At 41.7% G+C, this 19439-nt stretch overlaps 1 protein-coding gene across 1 annotated transcript; it reads left to right on the forward strand.

The window, feature by feature from the left end:
* The first annotated feature begins 4840 nt into the window (after positions 1 to 4840).
* stard3nl (STARD3 N-terminal like) lies at positions 4841 to 17471 on the forward strand. The gene is made up of 8 exons (XM_069685259.1): positions 4841 to 5051; positions 9994 to 10071; positions 10229 to 10306; positions 10552 to 10605; positions 11916 to 12033; positions 13858 to 13956; positions 15531 to 15598; positions 16570 to 17471. The coding sequence occupies exons 1-7, from the start codon at positions 4848 to 4850 to the stop codon at positions 15593 to 15595; spliced, it is 696 nt and encodes a 231-aa protein (XP_069541360.1). The 5' UTR covers positions 4841 to 4847; the 3' UTR covers positions 15596 to 15598; positions 16570 to 17471.
* The last annotated feature ends 1968 nt before the right edge of the window (positions 17472 to 19439 follow it).

Genomic DNA, 19439 nt, shown 5'->3' on the forward strand with positions numbered 1-19439 from the left:
ATTTCGGTTTATTTCATCCTCCGCTGTTCTTTATTTCCTTGAACGCCGTTTTAAGCAGCTCGTGTATGCTAATGAATCTACAGTGCTATTGCTGTTGTTGTTGTGTCCGTCCTCTCCGCCGGAGTTATGTTGTGTTATTGATGCACTTAGCGTTTCCTGCTGCAGCTTGTGGTCGGTTATTTCAAGTTCACAAAGTGTTGCACGGAAGCTTATTGCAATGCAGCTTAAATTTTCAGCTAACTCATTCACTGGGACATTAGCATGAATATTCACTAAACTGATGAAGCTTCAGAGCAAAGGCACTGTGCATGGTGCATGGGTGTCTGTGGGGTATCATCCGGCCCTTATAAGATCCAGATAATGTGCATTATCTTACATTTAACAAGTCATCCTGAGTTTACCCTGCAGCTGAGGATGGACCTAGTCATAGGAATTATTTGTCTGCTTTAACTAATAGACTTGATGTATTTTTTAAGGGATGCACAATATTGGATTTTTTGCTGATTGCTGATTTCGATACAGATATATTACACATGTTTGTGGAGAACATCAAGTCTCCCCTGTAGTGGAATTGATATCATGCCTACTCTTATGGTTGTGGCCCACTGGCAGATGCACAAATAACATAATACAGTGCTTTTTAAAATGTACACATTCACTAGGCAATATAAGACAACTACGTAAATTTAAGTTATGTACAAAATGGCATATTTATTTTTCTGTAACATTTTCTTCCAAATTAAACTGTAATATTATAACAACTTAGACAAGCTTGGATGATGAGATTTGGCCCCTCCTCGCATGACCGACGCTGAGCAACCATTGCAAACAGCAACCGTGCTGTCCGTTTCGTAAACTTTGAAAAACTGCCGTACTGCAGACATCTTGCACCCTTCTTTGCGCTTGATGGAAGAGGTGTGGTGCATGCAGTGTTAATATCGTAGCATTACGTTGAGCTTTTTTAGGGAATCATCCAGCATTTAGGCTTCATTAAAGCGGTATGGAAAAAGAAAAATCGGCATTTTTAAACTGCAGATGATGTGCCGATAATATCGTGCATCACTAGTATTTTTATTATGGATGGGCATTTCCAGTAATTTCAATATTCGAGTAATCTAATAACCTTATGAATGAGTAATCGAGTACTCGCAAATTATAAATATATTATATTTTTACTGTTAAAAAAAACATACGTCGGATACGGACCTCCCTGCCCGGAAATAGTAGGCTTTATGCCTGTAAGAACATTTCTCTCTAACACTTTTACATTAACAACAACAATGGAAAACAAGTGCAATTTCAAATGCATTTATTAAACAACTTTAACAGGCCCTTTCAATTAATGTTGTTGTAACATTCCCTTGTCCAACGTCAGAGCGGTAGCGGACTGTATGGACTTCTGTTCTGTGTTGCTTCACACGTAACTCACATTTTTTCCACTCTAGACAGACAACTAGCTGTTGCCCCGGCTCAACAAGCGCCTTCAGGTCACAGAAGCCTTCTCCTTCCACAACACTTAATGGGAGCATATCTCCAGACACCATTCATTCATTCATTATTAGCAGGCTAATCTTCTCCGCTCTGGTATCATCACGACGTGTGATAACAGGGCTAGCAAATGATGTAATGCGAGACTGCCTGTTGTCTGTCTCCACCGGCTTCTCCGTATGCTTTAAGCGCGTGTGGTTAAGCATCAAACCAGTATTTCTATGATGAACAGGTTTACCACATATCTTGCACAGCACGTTATTGTCGTCTTTTTTTTCAAAGTACTTCCAGACATCACTTTTCCTGGTCTTGGCTGACATGGTGCATGTAACTGAGTGAAACTACTTTAGCCGAAAACAACGCATGCCCAGGTGCACGAGTAGTGTAACGTTACTCGAATAATGACGTCAACAATGAGTACTCGAGTATTCGTCCCCATCCCTAATTTTTATATCAATTTTATCTGCCTGAGATCCACAGCAAACAACTGATTTAGTGAGACGGACAATCTGAACCCTAAAAATATTTAATTTTCAAGTCTACCCTATTTTACAAAGAAAAAACATTAATCCTCATTTAGAGAAGACTAATCACACATCTCACCAGATGAATAATTATATTTCTCTGTGTGTTCTTATGTGTCTGTTTGCTCGAGGAGGACTTTCTTTAAGTGGTAAAAGTGGTTCTTTTAATGTCTTTTTTTATAAGGAACTAGTTGGTAGTCATTAGTCATGCTTCAGAAATGATAGTCACAGCTCTGGTATCAAAGCATATCCACAAATATGCTTTGGTCCTAAACAGGCGTGAGATTTTAAGCTTCTTTCTGCATGACTGCAGACGGACAACTACACTGGAGAAACAGTCTCACAAATTCTGCTTAGGAATCCACTAATCCATAGAAATCCTGTGACCAGCAGTTAACTAAGATTTAAGTTAAGAACAGCCTGAAAGGAATCCAAACGATCAGATCCAAAACAACACAAAAACTCAGAGGAATTTGAGGGCTGACAACAGGCTGGCATAGACAAAAATATCAGTAATTGTGTATCGACGTGGACCACTAAAGGACACAAATTGGTTGTAAAACATTTTGGTAACATTTTTGTACATGAACCTGAGCTTATTGTGTTATATGTCGCATGCCTACGTTACCCACAAAGCTAATGGGGAATGCTCAGCCGATAACAGCACTAGTAGACAGAGTCACAGACCAGGTGCAGCTCCACTGAAAGCTGCCTTTGCCTTCATTGGATGGGACAGAGAAGATAGACAGGAAATGTGATTGGGATGACATGCACCAAAGGGCCGAGGTCGGAGGCGAACCAGCGACCGATGTGGTTAGGACTGTATCAACATACACCGACCAGCCACAACACTATGACCACCAATATTTTGTAGGTCCCGCTTTTGCTGCCAGAACAGCCCTGACACGTCGACGCATGGACTCCACTAGACCTCTGAAGGTGTGCTGAGGTATCTGGCACCAAGACGTGAGCAGCAGATCCTTTAAGTCCTGTGAGTTGCGGGGTGGGGCCTCCATGGATCGGACTTGTTTGTCCCCCACATCCCACAGATGTTGTTTGGATTGAGATCTGGGGAATCTGGAGGCCAAGTCAACTACTTGAACTCGTCGTGTTTCTCAAACTATTCCTGAACCATGTTTGGCAAGTGTGGCAGGGTGCATTATCCTGCTGAGAGAGGCCACTGCCATTAGAGGACACTGTTTCCATGAAGGGGTGTACTAGGTCTGCAACAATGTTTAGGTAGCTGGTACGTGTTAAAGTAACATCCACATGAATGGCAGGACCCAAGGTTTCCCAGCAGAACGTTGCTCAAATGGTTCGCCTTCTTCCCGTAATGCATCCGTGTGCAGTGTCCTCCCCAGGTACAAGACACGCACACTAGTATTAGACCGATTAATAACATTTTGACATAATCAGCATTGTTGATGTCTGCGCTCACGAGGCTGATTAAACAAAATATGTCTGCATGCACGGGCAGCCTCACCTGTGTGGCTGGCTTGAAACATGCGCTTTAAGCACTCTGCTGCAGGTACTTTCTGTACACAGTCTCATTTCCCACAACAAACCTGCCAGACGTCACATGCATACGTCACACATAAGGCCACCGTTCTTAAAGGGGAAAGCTCCTCCGTTAAACACTTATCTTATAACAATAACTATAAGTTATTATTATTAAATTGTTGAATTTATCAAATGCAAAAATAAGCAACAACATGATATCCACCTCATATATCGGTCATTGGCCGCCCTGCCCTCTAAATATTGGAATCGGCATCAGCCATTGAAAAGCCCATGTCGGTCGACCACTAACACACACACACCTGGCCATCCAAATGATGTAAAAGAAAATGTGATTCATCCGACCAGGCCACCTTCTTCCATCGCTCCGTGGTCCAGTTCTGATGCTCACTTGTCAATCGTAGTCGCTTTCAGCGGTGGACAGGGGGTCAGCATGGGCACCCTGACCCCTCTGCAGCTCCGCAACCGCATACTCAACAAACTGTGATGCTCTGTGTGTTCTGGCACCTTTCCATCAGAACCAGCATTAACTTCTTCATCAGTTTGAGCTACAGCAGCTTTTCTGTTGGATTGGCCCACATGGGCCAGCCTTCACTCCCCACATGCATCAATGAGTATGAATCAATGACCCTGTCACCGGTTCACTGGTTTTCCTTCCTTTGGCCACCTTTGGTCGGTACTGACCGCTGCAGAGCGGGAACACCCCACAAGAGCTGCAGGTTTGGAGACGCTCTGACCCAGTCGTCTAGCCATCACAATTTTTTCTTGTTAGAGTTGCTCACATCCTTACCCATTTTTCCTGCTTCCAACACATTAACTTGGAGTACAACATGTTCACATATCCCACTCACTGACAGGTGTCATTGTAAAGAGATAATAAATATAATTTACTTCACCTGTCAGTGGTCATAATGTTATGGCTGATCGATGTATATGGGGCGCCTTCTCTACGGACTAAAGGAAAAACACACACAAAAGACTTAATTAGACCTGAATCAACCTCAATATCAGCGTTCACAAAATAAGTTAAAAGTGCAGAATTTGTAAAGTAAAGTAATAGGTTAGTGCAGCTTTAAAGTGGGTGGATAAGTGGAATCATTTCTCATGTTCTAATCAGATCTTGTGACCTTTTGCTTCCTCCTCCCTGCAGATGCAGTGATGACGTTTTCCTCCGCAGAGTGAGTCCACATCACCTGCACCCACCAGGCTTTCTCCTCCGATGACCTGCCTCCTCTGACTCCACCTCAGTCCACCTTCTCTTGACCAGTGGGCGGGGCTGGCCCTGCTTGGGGGGGGGAGGGCGGGGCTTGACCAGGGATGGAGAGCCGATGCAGCAGCAGCGCCGATTCGCGGCTGATGGGCAGGGGGATGGGGTCTATCAACAGCAGACCCATCTGCGGAAGGGTGGAGTCGTACGAAGCCGGGGAGAAGAAGTGCATCTCGGACGTGAGGAGGACCTTCTGCCTCTTCGTCACCTTTGACCTCTTGTTCATCACCCTGCTCTGGATCATAGAGCTCAATGTAAGACACGGCTGTTTGTGTTGCTGTCAGACCCCAGGATAATGAGTTATTTGTTAAGGGAGAGACAAACCATTAGATTCATGATTAATTAAGAATCCTTATTCAGGACTCCCATTTTCAGGTGTGGGGTTTGGCATTATGACTGTTGCCGTCTTGTGTTTTTTTTTTTGGAACCAGAGATGACCATATTTGGACAAAGGGATGGAACTGGAGAGGAGGAGGCGTTAGCAAAGGCCAAGTTATCAAAGCTATACAGTTGTTGCTCTGAGCTAATTCATTAGCTGGCTGTTTACCTACTGTGTTCCCCACAGAATGAGATTATATATTTGAGGGGGAGGCTGTCCGGAGTTGTTTATTTATTAGACTAAAGAAGCTAAAAGAGCTAGTGGACTGAGCCAACATGTCGCTCATTCTTTTACATCACAGCTGGCTGAGCCATTCGCCCATCACTACGGCCCAACGTCAACTCTGCGGGAGAACACCAGCAACAATTCTGTCTCCTGACACAAATACACAAATGTTTGCCAAACCCTGAATGTGCTCACAAGCCAGGTACAGTGAGCACAGATACCTGTTAACTAGTGCTAGCATAAATATGACAATATTAGTTAGTTTCACTCACCAAAAAACTGGAGCACAGACTTCTTGGTCTGTCTGGTACCATAAGTCACACAGCAAGCCGTATTGTTTGTTCCATATGTGCCTGTAAAAATCCACAAAAGGCATCAACAACACAAATGTGGCTGAGATGCCACTACAGGCTGGCCCTCACTGGAAGATTTTAAAAATCTTAACAGATGTGTAAAATGTGAGCGAGCCCACACATGACGGCAATGATAGACTGAATAGTTTTGTTCCTGTAGTGTGTGGAGAGCGACGATATGACCCAGACAGCACACCACACACTAACAGATTCATTCACCAACAACCAGTCTGACACTCACAGCTGGAAATCTCACTGAATCTCTTGTGGTCAAACGAGACTTTAGAGTAAACAAACATGGCGGACGACGGGCAGGGCATACTGTGGATGAAGTGGTGGAGACGGCGTGAACATGGGCTGTACATGTTACATGGCTGCGGTTGTTGTGGTTCCTTCTTCACTCAGCCTGCTTCCCAATTGGCTATCGTTTGGTTCCACGTGACAATCCACAGAGAGCGTGCTCGGCTGTCCTCGGGGTTCCCCCCACACAACAGGATATCGGATCGTCAAACATGTTTAATATTTGAAATCAGAGCAACCGTGACGTTCTTCCGAGCAGATTGGGGGAAGTAAAATCATTCTCCACAGCAACATCTGGAGAGATCATCTTTAGAACCATCAGAAGCAGGACTTTGATACTTTAGTCTAAAGGAGGGAATCTGGCCCAAAATCGTCCAGATTATCTTGCAGTTTGCACCCCTCCTTACGTGCTGCAAAAGGAATGACAGATTTCATTAACACAGATCTTCCAGTAACAGTTCCAGTATTTTTGGGCTGCAGTTCATGCAACAAAAATATGGTTTAGTCTAAAATACAGTTAATGTTTAAAGATTTAATACTCTCAGAAGTCTCAGAAGTGGGGATGTCACAATACCAGAAATTTAGTAGTCGATACCAATTCCAGTGAAATTCCACGATTCACAATACCTAATTTGATAGCACGGTAAAAAAGTAAAAACACACTGGATTCACTTTTATTGATTGTGTTTTTATTTAAATATTTGCTTTGATAAAAAAACTCTTGGCATTAGTACTTTTAATTCTGTATTATACGCTTCTTAGAGTTACTGATCTCTCGAATATCTATTTAATATCGCTGTAAAAACATCTCCTTCCAAAAACTGGATATTTTTCAAGTTTGTCGCCAAAAACTACATTTTACAAGATTGCATTTGAACATATCGCGGTAACATTGTAAGTTACCTTCGCGTAATACTCATTTTTCCTGAATAGAGATTGAACGCATCATAATGTAACTCAATGCAGCCTCCGTTGTCTAGCTGTTAGCTCCGTTATTTAGTAGGACTGTGCTGTCTACCAGCTGCTAACAGCTAACGTTACTAGCGCTCCTCCTGCCGATTTCAACACGGATTTGTTCCCAATGTAACATTAAAACAGGGACTTGACGGCTGGACGGCGTTACTCTCGAGTTCTTCCCCGGTACCTGCGGTACCTGCGGTACTGTAGAAAAATGAGAACAGTCATGTTTTCTGATTTTTGACATCGACTTGGTACCGAAGTATCAGTTCTCGTGACATCCCTACTCAGAAGTGAAAAGTTTTTGCACAGTTTAAGAACCCTTGGGCTCCTGTTGTTGTGCACTTCTGTACTCAAAGACAAAGAGTTTTGTTTCAGAATCAGAAATACTTTACGGGGGATTCAGGCTTGACAGTTGCTCTGATACAGAGAGAAGCAAGAAGAAATATAGGGCATAAAAATAGAAGAAATAAGTCAAATATGTGAATTATTTATACAATGAAATAAGAAATAAAGATAAAGATTAAATGCTGAAAAGTGGATCTATGGTGATTTAAGTTTGAGTGTTAGAATTAAATTTAATAGCCAGAATAAAGTTAAATACAAAATAAGAGTTATGACGCAAAAGATTTATTTCCGAATGAACAGCACAAGGCAGTATTTATGTCAACATATTGCACAGTTGAACTATTGCCCATTTCTAGTTCCTCCATGGTGAGACTCGTATGAAGGGAGAACTGTGAACTTTAACTGGTTTGACTTGTCTAACTACAGTGTTGTTCTGTTAACTAAACATTAACTAACATTGTTATAAAATGTGTGTCAGGTGATGAATTCAGCTGACCTGCATTTTCATGTCTATCAGATAGCTAATAGACCAGCTGTACTGGTCTGAATTTCTTTATGGTCAAAAGGTTTTGTTTGAACTGTGTCGAGGGCAAACGGAAACAGATCAGGCGCTCCAGGAGAACTGAATCGAGGTCATGAATGAGGAAGTGTATTTAACCGCGGCACACATTCCCAGGGTGCTCCAGTGTCAGCAAAGAGGACCCTGAGAACTGAAACAAATGTGTGTACACTGACACATATTTTTTGGGTAACTGTGTTCAACGGGAACTTTTGGTTCTTAAACCCGTCAGACTGGAACTCGAATGTGTGCTCAAAGGCTCTCTGCCTTTCTGGAGATTTGCCCGGTTTCCTCTCTTACTGTCATGCTGAATGTGAGCAGTTTGGTTGTGGGTTGGTGGAGGAGCAGTTGGAGTACAGAAAGTTTCTCTTAAGTTTATATACGGAAGCCTTAAGCGGACAAGTGTCCATACAATTTGTCTACTTTGTTTCCCATGATCAGGAGTAATTTCTGGTAGCTTTCTCACGATCTCCACGTATTAATCTTGTTTATTTCAGTCTGTCTGTTCTTTTCTGGGAAACTCTAGAGCTGGGTTTAGTCAGCAACACCATTTGAACAACATGCAACACTTCATTCCACTCATACTGATAATACCACTGGAGCTGATGAGGCAGCGGTATGACCTAAATCAGTCAAACATTTTTACTCTAAGCTCCTGTAACTTTATTTCTTTTCCTGCTGTGTTTGACAGCAGAGGTGGACCCCCTGTCCTGAAGTTAAAACCACTTCAGAAACCAAAAATAGATGGATAAAAAACAAAACCTGTGTTTTACCTCACAGAAAAAAAGAGACGCTTTTCTACAGATGCCTCAATTGGATAGTTAGTTTGTGTTGTGCTGTGCCATTTGAATTAAACACAAGATACTTGTGCAGTGATGAATAGGATTACATATGTTGGGCCTTAACTAACCATTTAAAACAACAAAACCCAATAAAACTAAATTAACGTTTTTGTCTGCTGGTATCTGTGTTAAGATCCTGTTGGTAATGTTGTCAGACGCTGAGGATATTGGTCTGAGCTTGTCAGTTGCAAAAACAAGCATTATATTGCCGCCATTAAAGCCTGGTCTGCAGCTGCAGGCCGAATCAATCAACTGGAGAGACTCAAGAAACCCAAAGACCAAAAGCGAATTTAAAGTTGTAATCTCAAAGCACACTTCCCAGATATCCAGACAGTGCTGCATGTGTGACGTCCACGGTTGGCTCCGGTTGTAACTCTTGATTTTCCTGGCTGACGGTCGCTTTCCTTTTCAGACTGTTTGCTTCATCTGAGCGTCGAGTTTGTTTCTTCTTCTTTGGATTTTCACTTCTTGTTGAAGTTGTATCTGTAGTCATCCATCTTTTCTTTGTTTGTTCAGCCATAGTAGATTACTGTTTACTCGCAACACTTGCAGAGAGCGGAAAAGCAGCCGCTTAGCTCCGCCTACCCTCTCTGGCAGACCAACCACTGCTGGCTGATGGAAAACGCGTCACTAACTGGGCGCTGCTTGGGATTTTTTTCAGTGAAAGTCACCACAGACACCCAGTCTGTAATACTGCAAATGAAAAGGCTTTCATCAGCGGGCCATCGGCTCAATCACCATTGTGTTACCTCATTCAGAGATAGATAGAGACTGAACAGAGATTTATTTAAATGAAAATCTTTGTTTATTTATTTTAATGTTCTACTCATTATAATTATACAGAAAGTCAATGGAAAGGCAGAAATTTCGGAAAGCCGTTCAGCATTTAGATTTCCCGACTTCCTCAAATGCATCAGAAACGATGGCTCCGACCTCCGTTCAACAAACTTGTCATGTTACAGTAGTGTTCTTCTCCTCTTGAGGACAGAGCTGACAAAGCTTCATTCTGACTTGTTCCTAATCTGCATCGTGATGTTGTTATCGGGGGCATCTTGTTTTATGCTCTGTGTGTGGCAGAGGCAGCTGAACCCGTCCATGAGACGGGGTGTTTATACACCTCTGGAGGATAAGTGCAGGATAAGGCCATTATTAAATCTTTCATATTTTTTGTATAAATTAGCTTGAGTGAAAATGAACTGATGGAGTGTTTAATCAGTTGTTTGTATTTGACAGGTGAATGGAGGCATTCAGAAGCAGCTGGATAAAGAAGTGCTGCACTACGACTACCGCGCTTCCTTCTTCGACATTTTTGTACGTTTTTGATTCTTCATTCTTCATGTACAGAAAGAATTTATTTTGTGGCTTTGATGTTTTTCTTCTTCCTGTTTTCGTTTACATTTTTTCTTCTCCTTCTCTTTTTAATCTGCTGTCTCTCCCCCCTTTTTCTCCTCCATCTTTCCTCCCTCAGCTCCTGGCTGTTTTCAGGTTTGCCACTCTCATCCTGGCTTACGCCGTCTGTAAGCTTCGTCACTGGTGGGCCATCGCAGTAAGTTTCCTTTTGAGAGGACACGTTATTCAGGATTTCTATCCGATGATAATTTATAACTTTGTAAAGACAATAATATTGATTTATGTAGCAGTTTTCTTTACAAGGTTACAAAGTGCTTCACAAACATACAGAAAAAAGAAGAAGGCAGAAAAAACCCACACAGAATAACATGATAACAGTGCTGATTAGCACCTCTTCTGCATTAGGAGTGTCTCTAATGAGTGTTTCCTCTGTTTGCACAGATCACCACGGCAGTCAGCTGTGCTTTCTTGATTGTTAAAGTCATTTTATCAAAGGTAAGAGTCAATGGATTCTAAAGACACATTTCTAATCTTCATTACTGTGTTTTTGCTCAGAGGTCAAGAGGTCAGCACCATCAGAAGGCTTGCTGTTTAGCTATTGCTCCATCTGCTGCTCACTATCAGAACTACAGTTTAATGTAGAATCTGTACTCAGGACTGGACTTTGGTATGAGAAGTGTTATGGTTTCCGTTTGTAGTCCGAGTAGTATTGACCGAACATATTTTCACCTGAGAGCTACTTTGAAAAAATAAAAGTGACCACGAGCTACTGTGGACTGAAACGTTGGTACCACAGATGAGGCGCACACACCTGGAAACGGTATGTTTTCTGCTTCTCCTTGGCGTGGCCTCCTTCACTGTCCATCATGAATCTAGCTAAACAGGCGAACAGCACCGAGCGCCTCACCTTAGCTCAGCTAGCGTCCAACATAACTGACCCGACCTGTCGACGTAGGTGGCTGCAACATTGCTGTGATTGGTTAGGTTCAGACGTTGACAAACTTGCCAGCAGCATCGCTGTGTTTTATTGACAGCTGATCGGCCTATCCTATTCATTTGTAATGGAGGGGGCGGGACATCTGTGTGTTTGATTGAATTGAAGTGCGAAGAGGCTTTCAAGGTGCATTTATTGCCGTCAGATTTTTTGTACATAGTCTTGGAACCTCTTGGCCAGCTACTAAAATCCAGCTCGCAAGCTACCTGTTGGAGACACCTGGAGCAGACCAATCGCGTATCAGCAGGCCCCTGTGTATGCAGAGCAAAAGCAGGCGGAACGTTATCCTCCGTAATAACATCCCGGCTCCCATCAGCGTCATCTGACAACGATTTAGCTTCTTATTAAGCTCTATAAACACTGCATGTAAAACACTGCTAACTGGACTGTAAACAATGCAGCGCACGGAGAAGGAAGTTGTTTTGCACTAACCGCTTGGCCATCGTTCTGAGAGGCAGATATCTTCGATAGAAGATGTTTTATAGATATAACTGGCATTGACAGTCCCACCCCTTTCATTCACAAATCATGCATAATAGGAGGTTAATCTTGTACTCTCAGATAAAGACATTTGTTGATACATTTCCCCTTCAACATATAAATTATAATATATTTCCTTATGTGGTTTAATAACAAAGATTTCTGCTAGTTTTATCTTCTTTAAATGTACAAGCTCATTTATTAAACGTATTTCTGAACTAAAGGAATTATGTCTGTGTGTGTGTGTGTGTGTGTGTGTGTGTGTGTGTGTGTGTGTGTGTGTGTGTGTGTGTGTGTGTGTGTGTGTGTGTGTGTGTGTGTGTGTGTACAGCTGCTGTCTCAGGGGGCCTTTGGGTACCTGCTACCCATCATCTCCTTCGTGTTGGCCTGGATTGAAACGTGGCTGCTGGACTTCAAGGTTCTGCCTCAGGAGGCCGAAGACGAAAACAGTGAGTTAAAGTCCATCAACTCCACTATTAGTACTACTGCTAGTTCTGCTATTAATGCCACTGCAGTACTTCTACTGGTACTATACAATGGTACTATATAATACTCCTACCCATACTCTAAACACTGTTATAGCATTATCAGGAAGAAACAATTCTGTCAGGTGTAATTCTGTTGCTTTTATAGATGAGTCGGCTGTTAAGTTCTCCCTGACTAGAGCGAGTTTCTGGCAAAGGTTATGTTCAAGGTTACAGAAAACAACCAAAGACATAGGCTGTGCAAAGCTGATTCTCTGGGAAGACAAAAAGAGACACTGAAGGAACCAACGCCCAACATGTGTATTCTGTGTCGGCACCAGGGGGCGCCAGAGAGACGGAACTCACAGGAAGGTTTAAATCAGCTCCTCGAGGTCGAAACACAAAGTGGAAATGACATTTGTCTCACGGCCTCATGTTAAAAACATGCATTAAAGAAAAACTTTTATTTGATAAAGGAAGCAATGGGAGATATGATCCGATACATTTGCTGTATCTGCTTTGATTTTACAAGATTGTCTACAGAAATAAAACTTACTTATGACAGTGAGCTGGAAAGAGCATTAGAGCTGTTACAAACTGGATGTAGAAAGTACTTACATCGTTTACTTAAGAAAGATGTCAAAATACTCACAAGTAACGTCCTGCCTTCAAAATACTTCTTAAAAAGAGGTATAGAAGGGTAATCAGAGACATTACTTTAAATACAAGTAGTTAGGTTGTATTGACGTTTTAATTATAATAACTTTATTTATAAAGCACCTTTTAAAAACAAGAGTTTACAAAGCGCTTTGACAGCCAAGCAAAGCAGAAAACAAGCAGATCACAAAACCAGCAACTCACACAGACAAGTAAAGCACGAAACCCAACAGGCAACAGGAGAACCCACACAACCAAGACCAAGGGGGGGGAGCAGGAAGAAGTAGAAACAGTAAATAGAATAAAATAACTAAAAGAGATAGAAGGAAGGAAATAAAGCAAAAAGAGATAAAAGCTGTAAAAGCAAAAAGAGAGATAACAACCAGTAAAGTCAATAAGAATAGAAGAGCTAAAAGCAATAGGGGCAATAAAAGAAATAAAAGCCTTGTCTCCTCCTGTATATGCATTTATGACATGTATTTGAAACTGAAAAGCACCATGACGCGGGTTTTTCAGACTCGCGAAGACCTGCTTATAAATGCCGAGTGTCTCTTTTCCCATTGCCAGCCAAGTATACTCAAGCATAGCATCACGCCGGACGGGGGGCAGAGATTAGCGTGTCGACACGGGTTTGGTGTTCCTATCATTGCCGGTCGGAGCCGAGGCGATAATTACCCGGGTCTGAATGCCGACTGTAACCTTTCCCACTAAGCAAAAAAGGGTTTAACAGTGTTGAAATGTTTGTCTGAGCAGCTCGGCTCACGTCTCCTGCTTCCTGTCGGCACTAAAAGTAAAACTCATCCTGCCAACATGATCTGTGACAGCAGCAGCGTCATGTGCTTACAGTTTACAGACAGGTGACAGGTGACAGGTGACAGGTGTCAGACGGACTTCCTGTTGATTAGTGATGGGAAACGAGAAACAAACTGGTGACTTTTTGTTTTGCAAACAAAAGAGTATCAGCTTGACACGTTTCACTTCATTTGCATCCCTATTGCACATTCTGTGATGTGAATATTGCACATGCGCACATCGCAGTTGCGATTGTTAAATGTTATATCGTGCAGCCCTAACCGAGGAACATAAAGTGCAGCATTTCTCCTGCTGTTCTAGTTGTTGCTCTCTTCATATATCCTTCTCTCTGTGTTCCAGGATATCTGTCCATCATGGACGCCACAGAGCGAGCTCCTCTCATGGGTCCGGGTCCTCTATCTGACGGACAGTTCTACTCCCCGCCAGAGTCTGTGGCAGGTCTGACATTTAACCCCGAACATCCAACATATCTCACTCTTCAACCTTTTTTTTAATCTATTCACAAGCTCAAGTTTGATGACTGAAAGTAAAATAACACAAACATTTCTGGATCACGTAAACCTTTTAAGGGTCATCACATCTACACCCCGTGTGTGTCCTGTGATAAGAACATTTCACGTCAAACTTCTATGATTGGTTGTGTGTTTTGTATTTTTGTTTCATTTTCTAAACTTTCAGCTTGAGAAAACAACACTCTTTAGTAGTAAAAAATTAAGTCTAAGATGTCAGAGTGTCATTGAAAGCACCAAAATGAGGTGTCAAAACAGCCTGTTTGCAAATGTGTCATAACACATCAATGATCTAACGCAGAGCGACACAAGAATAACATCATGGTGTACAGTTTTACTTACCATCTTTCCTTTGTTTGTTCAGCCATAGTAGATTACTGTTTACTCTCAACACTCGCAGAGAGCGGAAAAGCAGCAGCTTAGCTCCGCCTACCCTCTCTGGCAGACCAACCACTGCTGGCTAATGGAAAGCGCGTCACTAACTGGGCGCCGCTTGTGATTTTTTTCCACGAATGGCCCAACAAACACCCAGTCTGTAATACTGCAAATGCAAAAGTGACTTAACAGACATTTATTTACATAAAAAATCACTTTAAACCTGTAAACTCAGCCTGCCTTTATTAGTGACGGGCGTCTATACGAGACTTTTAATTATTTTTGTACAAAACTTTTGGACAGCAAAGATGGAAATCTTTAATAATGTGGCCGTTGCAAATCACTAATCAGATCGTGCTCTGCGTGACAGCGCGTCTCACCCTACGTGCTGCACTGAGGACAGAGAGAGGGAGACTCCTGTCTAAATAAGGAGTTAGGAGTGCTGCGCAGACACGTAGGTCTGTGAAGCTGTCTAAGCATCATCACTGTATGTTTTGTTTATTTAATGCAAACAGTATACCGTAAAAATGTTGCATGAGAGATGAAGAGAACATGTTGAAGCATGAAGCAAAGTCCTTCCCGCCCCTCCTGTCACTCACTTTGTTGGATATTTCTTCATCCTTCATTCTGAGACGCTGAGGTGCTCGCGTGCTGTGGTTCCACACGCAAACATTAGTGCTGATCGTTTACCTTCTTCCTCCTCGTCTTTTTCGGACACTTTCTTTTCCTCTCACTCTGCTGGGATCATTTGAGAAGTCTCGTATCGCTGCTTCTCGTTCTGCAAACTTCACACCCGACAGCATTCAGGTCCGACCACTTTCTCTGTGCCGCCGTAGCGACCAGTAATAAATGTGACGTGTGGCGTTTGGTTGAAGGGGAAAAAAACTGTGCTGAACTGCACAGAAAACAATAAACGATAAATGTATACAGGCTTCTCATTGAGACCGCCATTTAGTTTGTCAGACGTGCAGCCACACCCAGCAAGTAAAAGGGACGGTCGCCAAAACATTTGCATGATGTGTAAACTTTCCTAATGTCTGCTTCTTACACTCTTTTCTTTTTCTGAAGAAGAATAAAAATGTTTTGCTGGTTTTGAATTTGCTCTTTTATCTTCCCTCTTGTGTTCAGACTCTGATGAGGAGCTGGATGACAAACACGATCCAGAAAAAGGGCTCATTCAGGAGGTGACTTAACAGGTAACAGAATTTACTGTAACTGACCCTTAAAAAGGACAAAAAGGCGACTTTCAAAATTTTATGTTCACCATTTATTGTTTATTTTCACAATAAGGTTAGATATGTGTTAACAGCTTTTGGGGCTTTTATTTTGAAGGCGGGTTTTTGCTTACCTACCACCAAACAGGAAGTATAACGCAGGTTGAAGGACAGTTACGCTGCGTGTAGCTGTGTCCTAATCCAGGGGCTGCATCCTTTGAAGGGCGTATTTGAAGGCCGATTGCGTCACAGGTTGTCCCAGTTTGAAGGTTCCTTCAGGTGCGGCCGACAAATGCGTCCTACTTTTCAACGTATCCAGAGACTCATTCGCGCCAATTCAGACGAGGTGGCGGACTGTTGCGTGGCCGAGAAATACACTTTTTAATTGTTAAAGTTTTTGAGTTCAACTCAATTGAATAACTAGCATTGAAAAAAAACAGAAGGGCCCTTTAAACAAATTATCTTCAAAAGAAGAGGTTAAGCTACGTGACGTTAGTTATGCTACCTGTTGCTAGGCGACAGGAGCAGCCTTTGGTGATGCAAGGGTAAGGGCGGGGGCAGCTGGTGACGCAAACAGGAAATCCTCTGTAGACCAGGCCGTCTCATTTCAGTTCGGCATCTACACAGGCTACGAATGACTCGTCCTCCGTAGATGCAGCTCCTGGATTGAGACACAGCTTGTGTGTGTTCGGCTGTGGAAGTGTTTCTTCTTCATCATCCTTCACCATGCGAATTTAGCAAACCCGCTGGAAGGTGTACAAGCTCTTACGCCGTTTTGTGGAATTACTGTACGGTTAAAATAAAAGTTTGACAAACAATCAGTCAAAGAGAGTCTGATCATTGCTCTAGCTGGGGATGCTACATTTAGTAACGTGTGTATTCCTTTAAGGGATGCTGCAGTTATAATCGTTTCTAACCCAAATCATGAACCGGTTTCTGTTTGTTGTCTTCAGGATCTCCTCTTCTGTAGGTGAATGTTTTTCCTGCTCCTGCCGCAATACTGAGGGAAAATTCTGCCTTACACATTCTGCCATTTTATTTTTTATTGTCTCAAATGCTTTTTGTACATTCAAACCCACAATTGCACCTCAGAGTCTGATATCGGCCTTCTCTGCATGTACACGAAAACTTTAAAAGTGCCGCTTAAAAATCCACGTCAGCTACACGATTCATGGTTGTTTCCCCTTACATAAAGGACCTCTGGTAATTTGAAGAGAACTCTCATTCATACGTAAAATTGTTTAAAATTGCACACTGTGTCGGAGACCAGCAGATGTGTGAGAATCAATTCTTTCACACTGATGCCAGTTTCGGACCATAATTGAAGTGCTCCAGTGACTCAAAGTTTGACAAAAACAGTTCATCTCTTCCGTCTGATATTTACACGTCATGTTTACTTTTAATGTCTCCTTTTCACGCGCTCTGATTTGAAGTCAGTGTAAAAGAAAATAAGCTCCATGAACCCTGCATGAAGGAAAAGGTTTTTGGCCAGTATTGAGCTTATGGACCGTGTTGGACAAACCAGGTGGAATATTTATAATTAAATGTTTTAATTACTGGCTTCATTTCCAATTATTGCAGTATAAAGGTTTAAAGAACATAGACGCTTATAAAAGATGTAAAGTGTTATTTTATTCTTAAACTAAATGAGCCATAAATCTGCAGCTTTGAAACATGACAGTCGGGGAAGCTGAACTGTAAACTGGTCCATGAAGCTGCTGTTGGGCTCAAGATGAGTTTGAAAATACTTGTACATATCTTCATGCATGCCCTGCAAGCCGACTGGTTGTTTTTATGAAAAGCTTGTCTGTAAAACAGAATCATTAAAATGTGAAACCTTCTTTCTCTCTCTTTGTTTTCTTCATGTTTTTTTGGCCTTTTTGTTCATGGCTTCCACATTAAGCGGTCTGATCCTTTAGTGAAGTGGTAATACAACAACTACGGAGACCCAAAGTGTTCGATATGAAATACATTTCAAAATAAAACAAAATTGTTGGTACAATTTTAAAATTGAGCTCATATTCAAATGTTATTTTGTGCCACTTCTTTTCACAATAAAAGATTAACTTATTTTTAATTCTTAATTTGTCGTAAAATGTGTAATTTATATGAACAAACATTGAAAGAGCAACATTTTGTTCAATAAGAAGTGAGCAGCAGGATGAATCTAAAACAAACTAATTAAATAAGAAACTAAATGAGAACATTTTAACGTTAACATAAATTGTCTTTATGATTAAATTGATATAGTGGAAATTTGTTTCTATTGATGATACTTTCATACTATGTTACCTGTCCACTACGACCACGTCACGCGCTACATACTACATTATAATACACTTCTATTTAGCTCTATACGGGAACACTGAGTGGAGTCACAGTTTAAATCATCCTGATGTACACTCATGTTTACAGAACTCGCTGATATTAATCATACTGTCACTTCAACTTTCTAACCAGACATCTTTACTTTTTTCTTTTCTTTTTCTATCCATTCTTATTTTTATTGATTTACTTTCTTACTAATTTGTCCCTCTGGGGATCAATAAAGAAGTTCTTTGAGGAACTTTCAGTTTGTGTTGAGTTTGGCGCCCCCTGTGGACAAAGCCTTATTTATCTCTTTGCTGATTTTGTCCTGTTCATGCTTAAGTGTTGGTTTTTAACTAAAAATCTCATCCTGCTTTCTTTGACAGTCACATGTATCACTCACTTTAAATGTTTGCCCTGGGAAATGTAAACTAAAATTAGGTTGTAGGCCTCCCGCAACTAGTCAAGTTGAAGTTACATTTCTGTCTGTATGGACGTGAGGTCACAGTGACCTTGACATTTGACCACCAAAATCTAATCAGTTCATCCTTGAGTCCAAGTGGACAATTGTGCAAAATTGGAAGAAATTCCCTCAAGGCGTTTCTGAGATATCGTGGTCACAAGAATGGGACGGAAACATAACGCCGGTGCGGAGGCAAAACAAAGGCAGCGTGCAGTTAATGGCTGCGTCTGACGCCTACCCCCCCGCCAGCGGTTTCAGGCATTAAAAATAACTTTATAGAAATAATCGGTCTTGTTGCTGATGGTCTGCTTTGCGTTTGTAGGTCTTAGAGTAATCCGAGTTAATTTCTGTTTCATAACCAGTGAAAAACTCCTCACAGGAGCTTTAAGTGTAACTACGAGAGCAACAACAACAAAATGCATTATCACAGAATTAAACCCACAAACCAGAATGTTCTGTAACACTGTTTTATTGTTTTTCACATTTTTATTGACAGAAGTCAAGTACCCAAGGCATTTGTAAACAGTGCGTCCACAAATCTACATTTTGCCTCTCACCAGTGTAGCCTTTCATCCTTTCAGTCACTTCTTTTTGAAATAAATACAATACTGATTTCTGTTTTTAAAAAAAGAAGAAGAAAGTAAACTCAGATTATTTTACCTTACACCTGCCTGAAGGAGCTCCTACAGACCCAGACTCGGTCTTTGTCTGTAGCCGCAGTCTGGAGATGATGCAACATTACTACGTGAAACAACTGCATGACACGTGGAGGTAAGAGACTCCTTCGACTCAAAGAGGAGGTGAAAGGAGCAGAAGAGGAAAAAGGAAAAGTAGTGACCCCGTGGAATCAGCGGATTCAAAGAAAATCAACTACATGAGGATGAAACACTGACACCACCTGCATTTTAAGTAAGAACTGCACATTTTTTTCTGGTATTCTTTGATGGTTAAATAAGATGGAGTGTGTGTTTAGTGAATATCAGGATACTTTTAGGCCTGTAAACCTAAAAAACACTGCTTTTATAGCATGATTTTGCAGAAAGATTCATTTTT

This window comes from Semicossyphus pulcher, unplaced genomic scaffold, assembly GCF_022749685.1.
Source record: "Semicossyphus pulcher isolate SPU_LCO1_2020_fin unplaced genomic scaffold, fSemPul1.0.p SCAF_7, whole genome shotgun sequence".
In the NCBI taxonomy this organism is placed as follows: domain Eukaryota; kingdom Metazoa; phylum Chordata; class Actinopteri; order Labriformes; family Labridae; genus Semicossyphus; species Semicossyphus pulcher.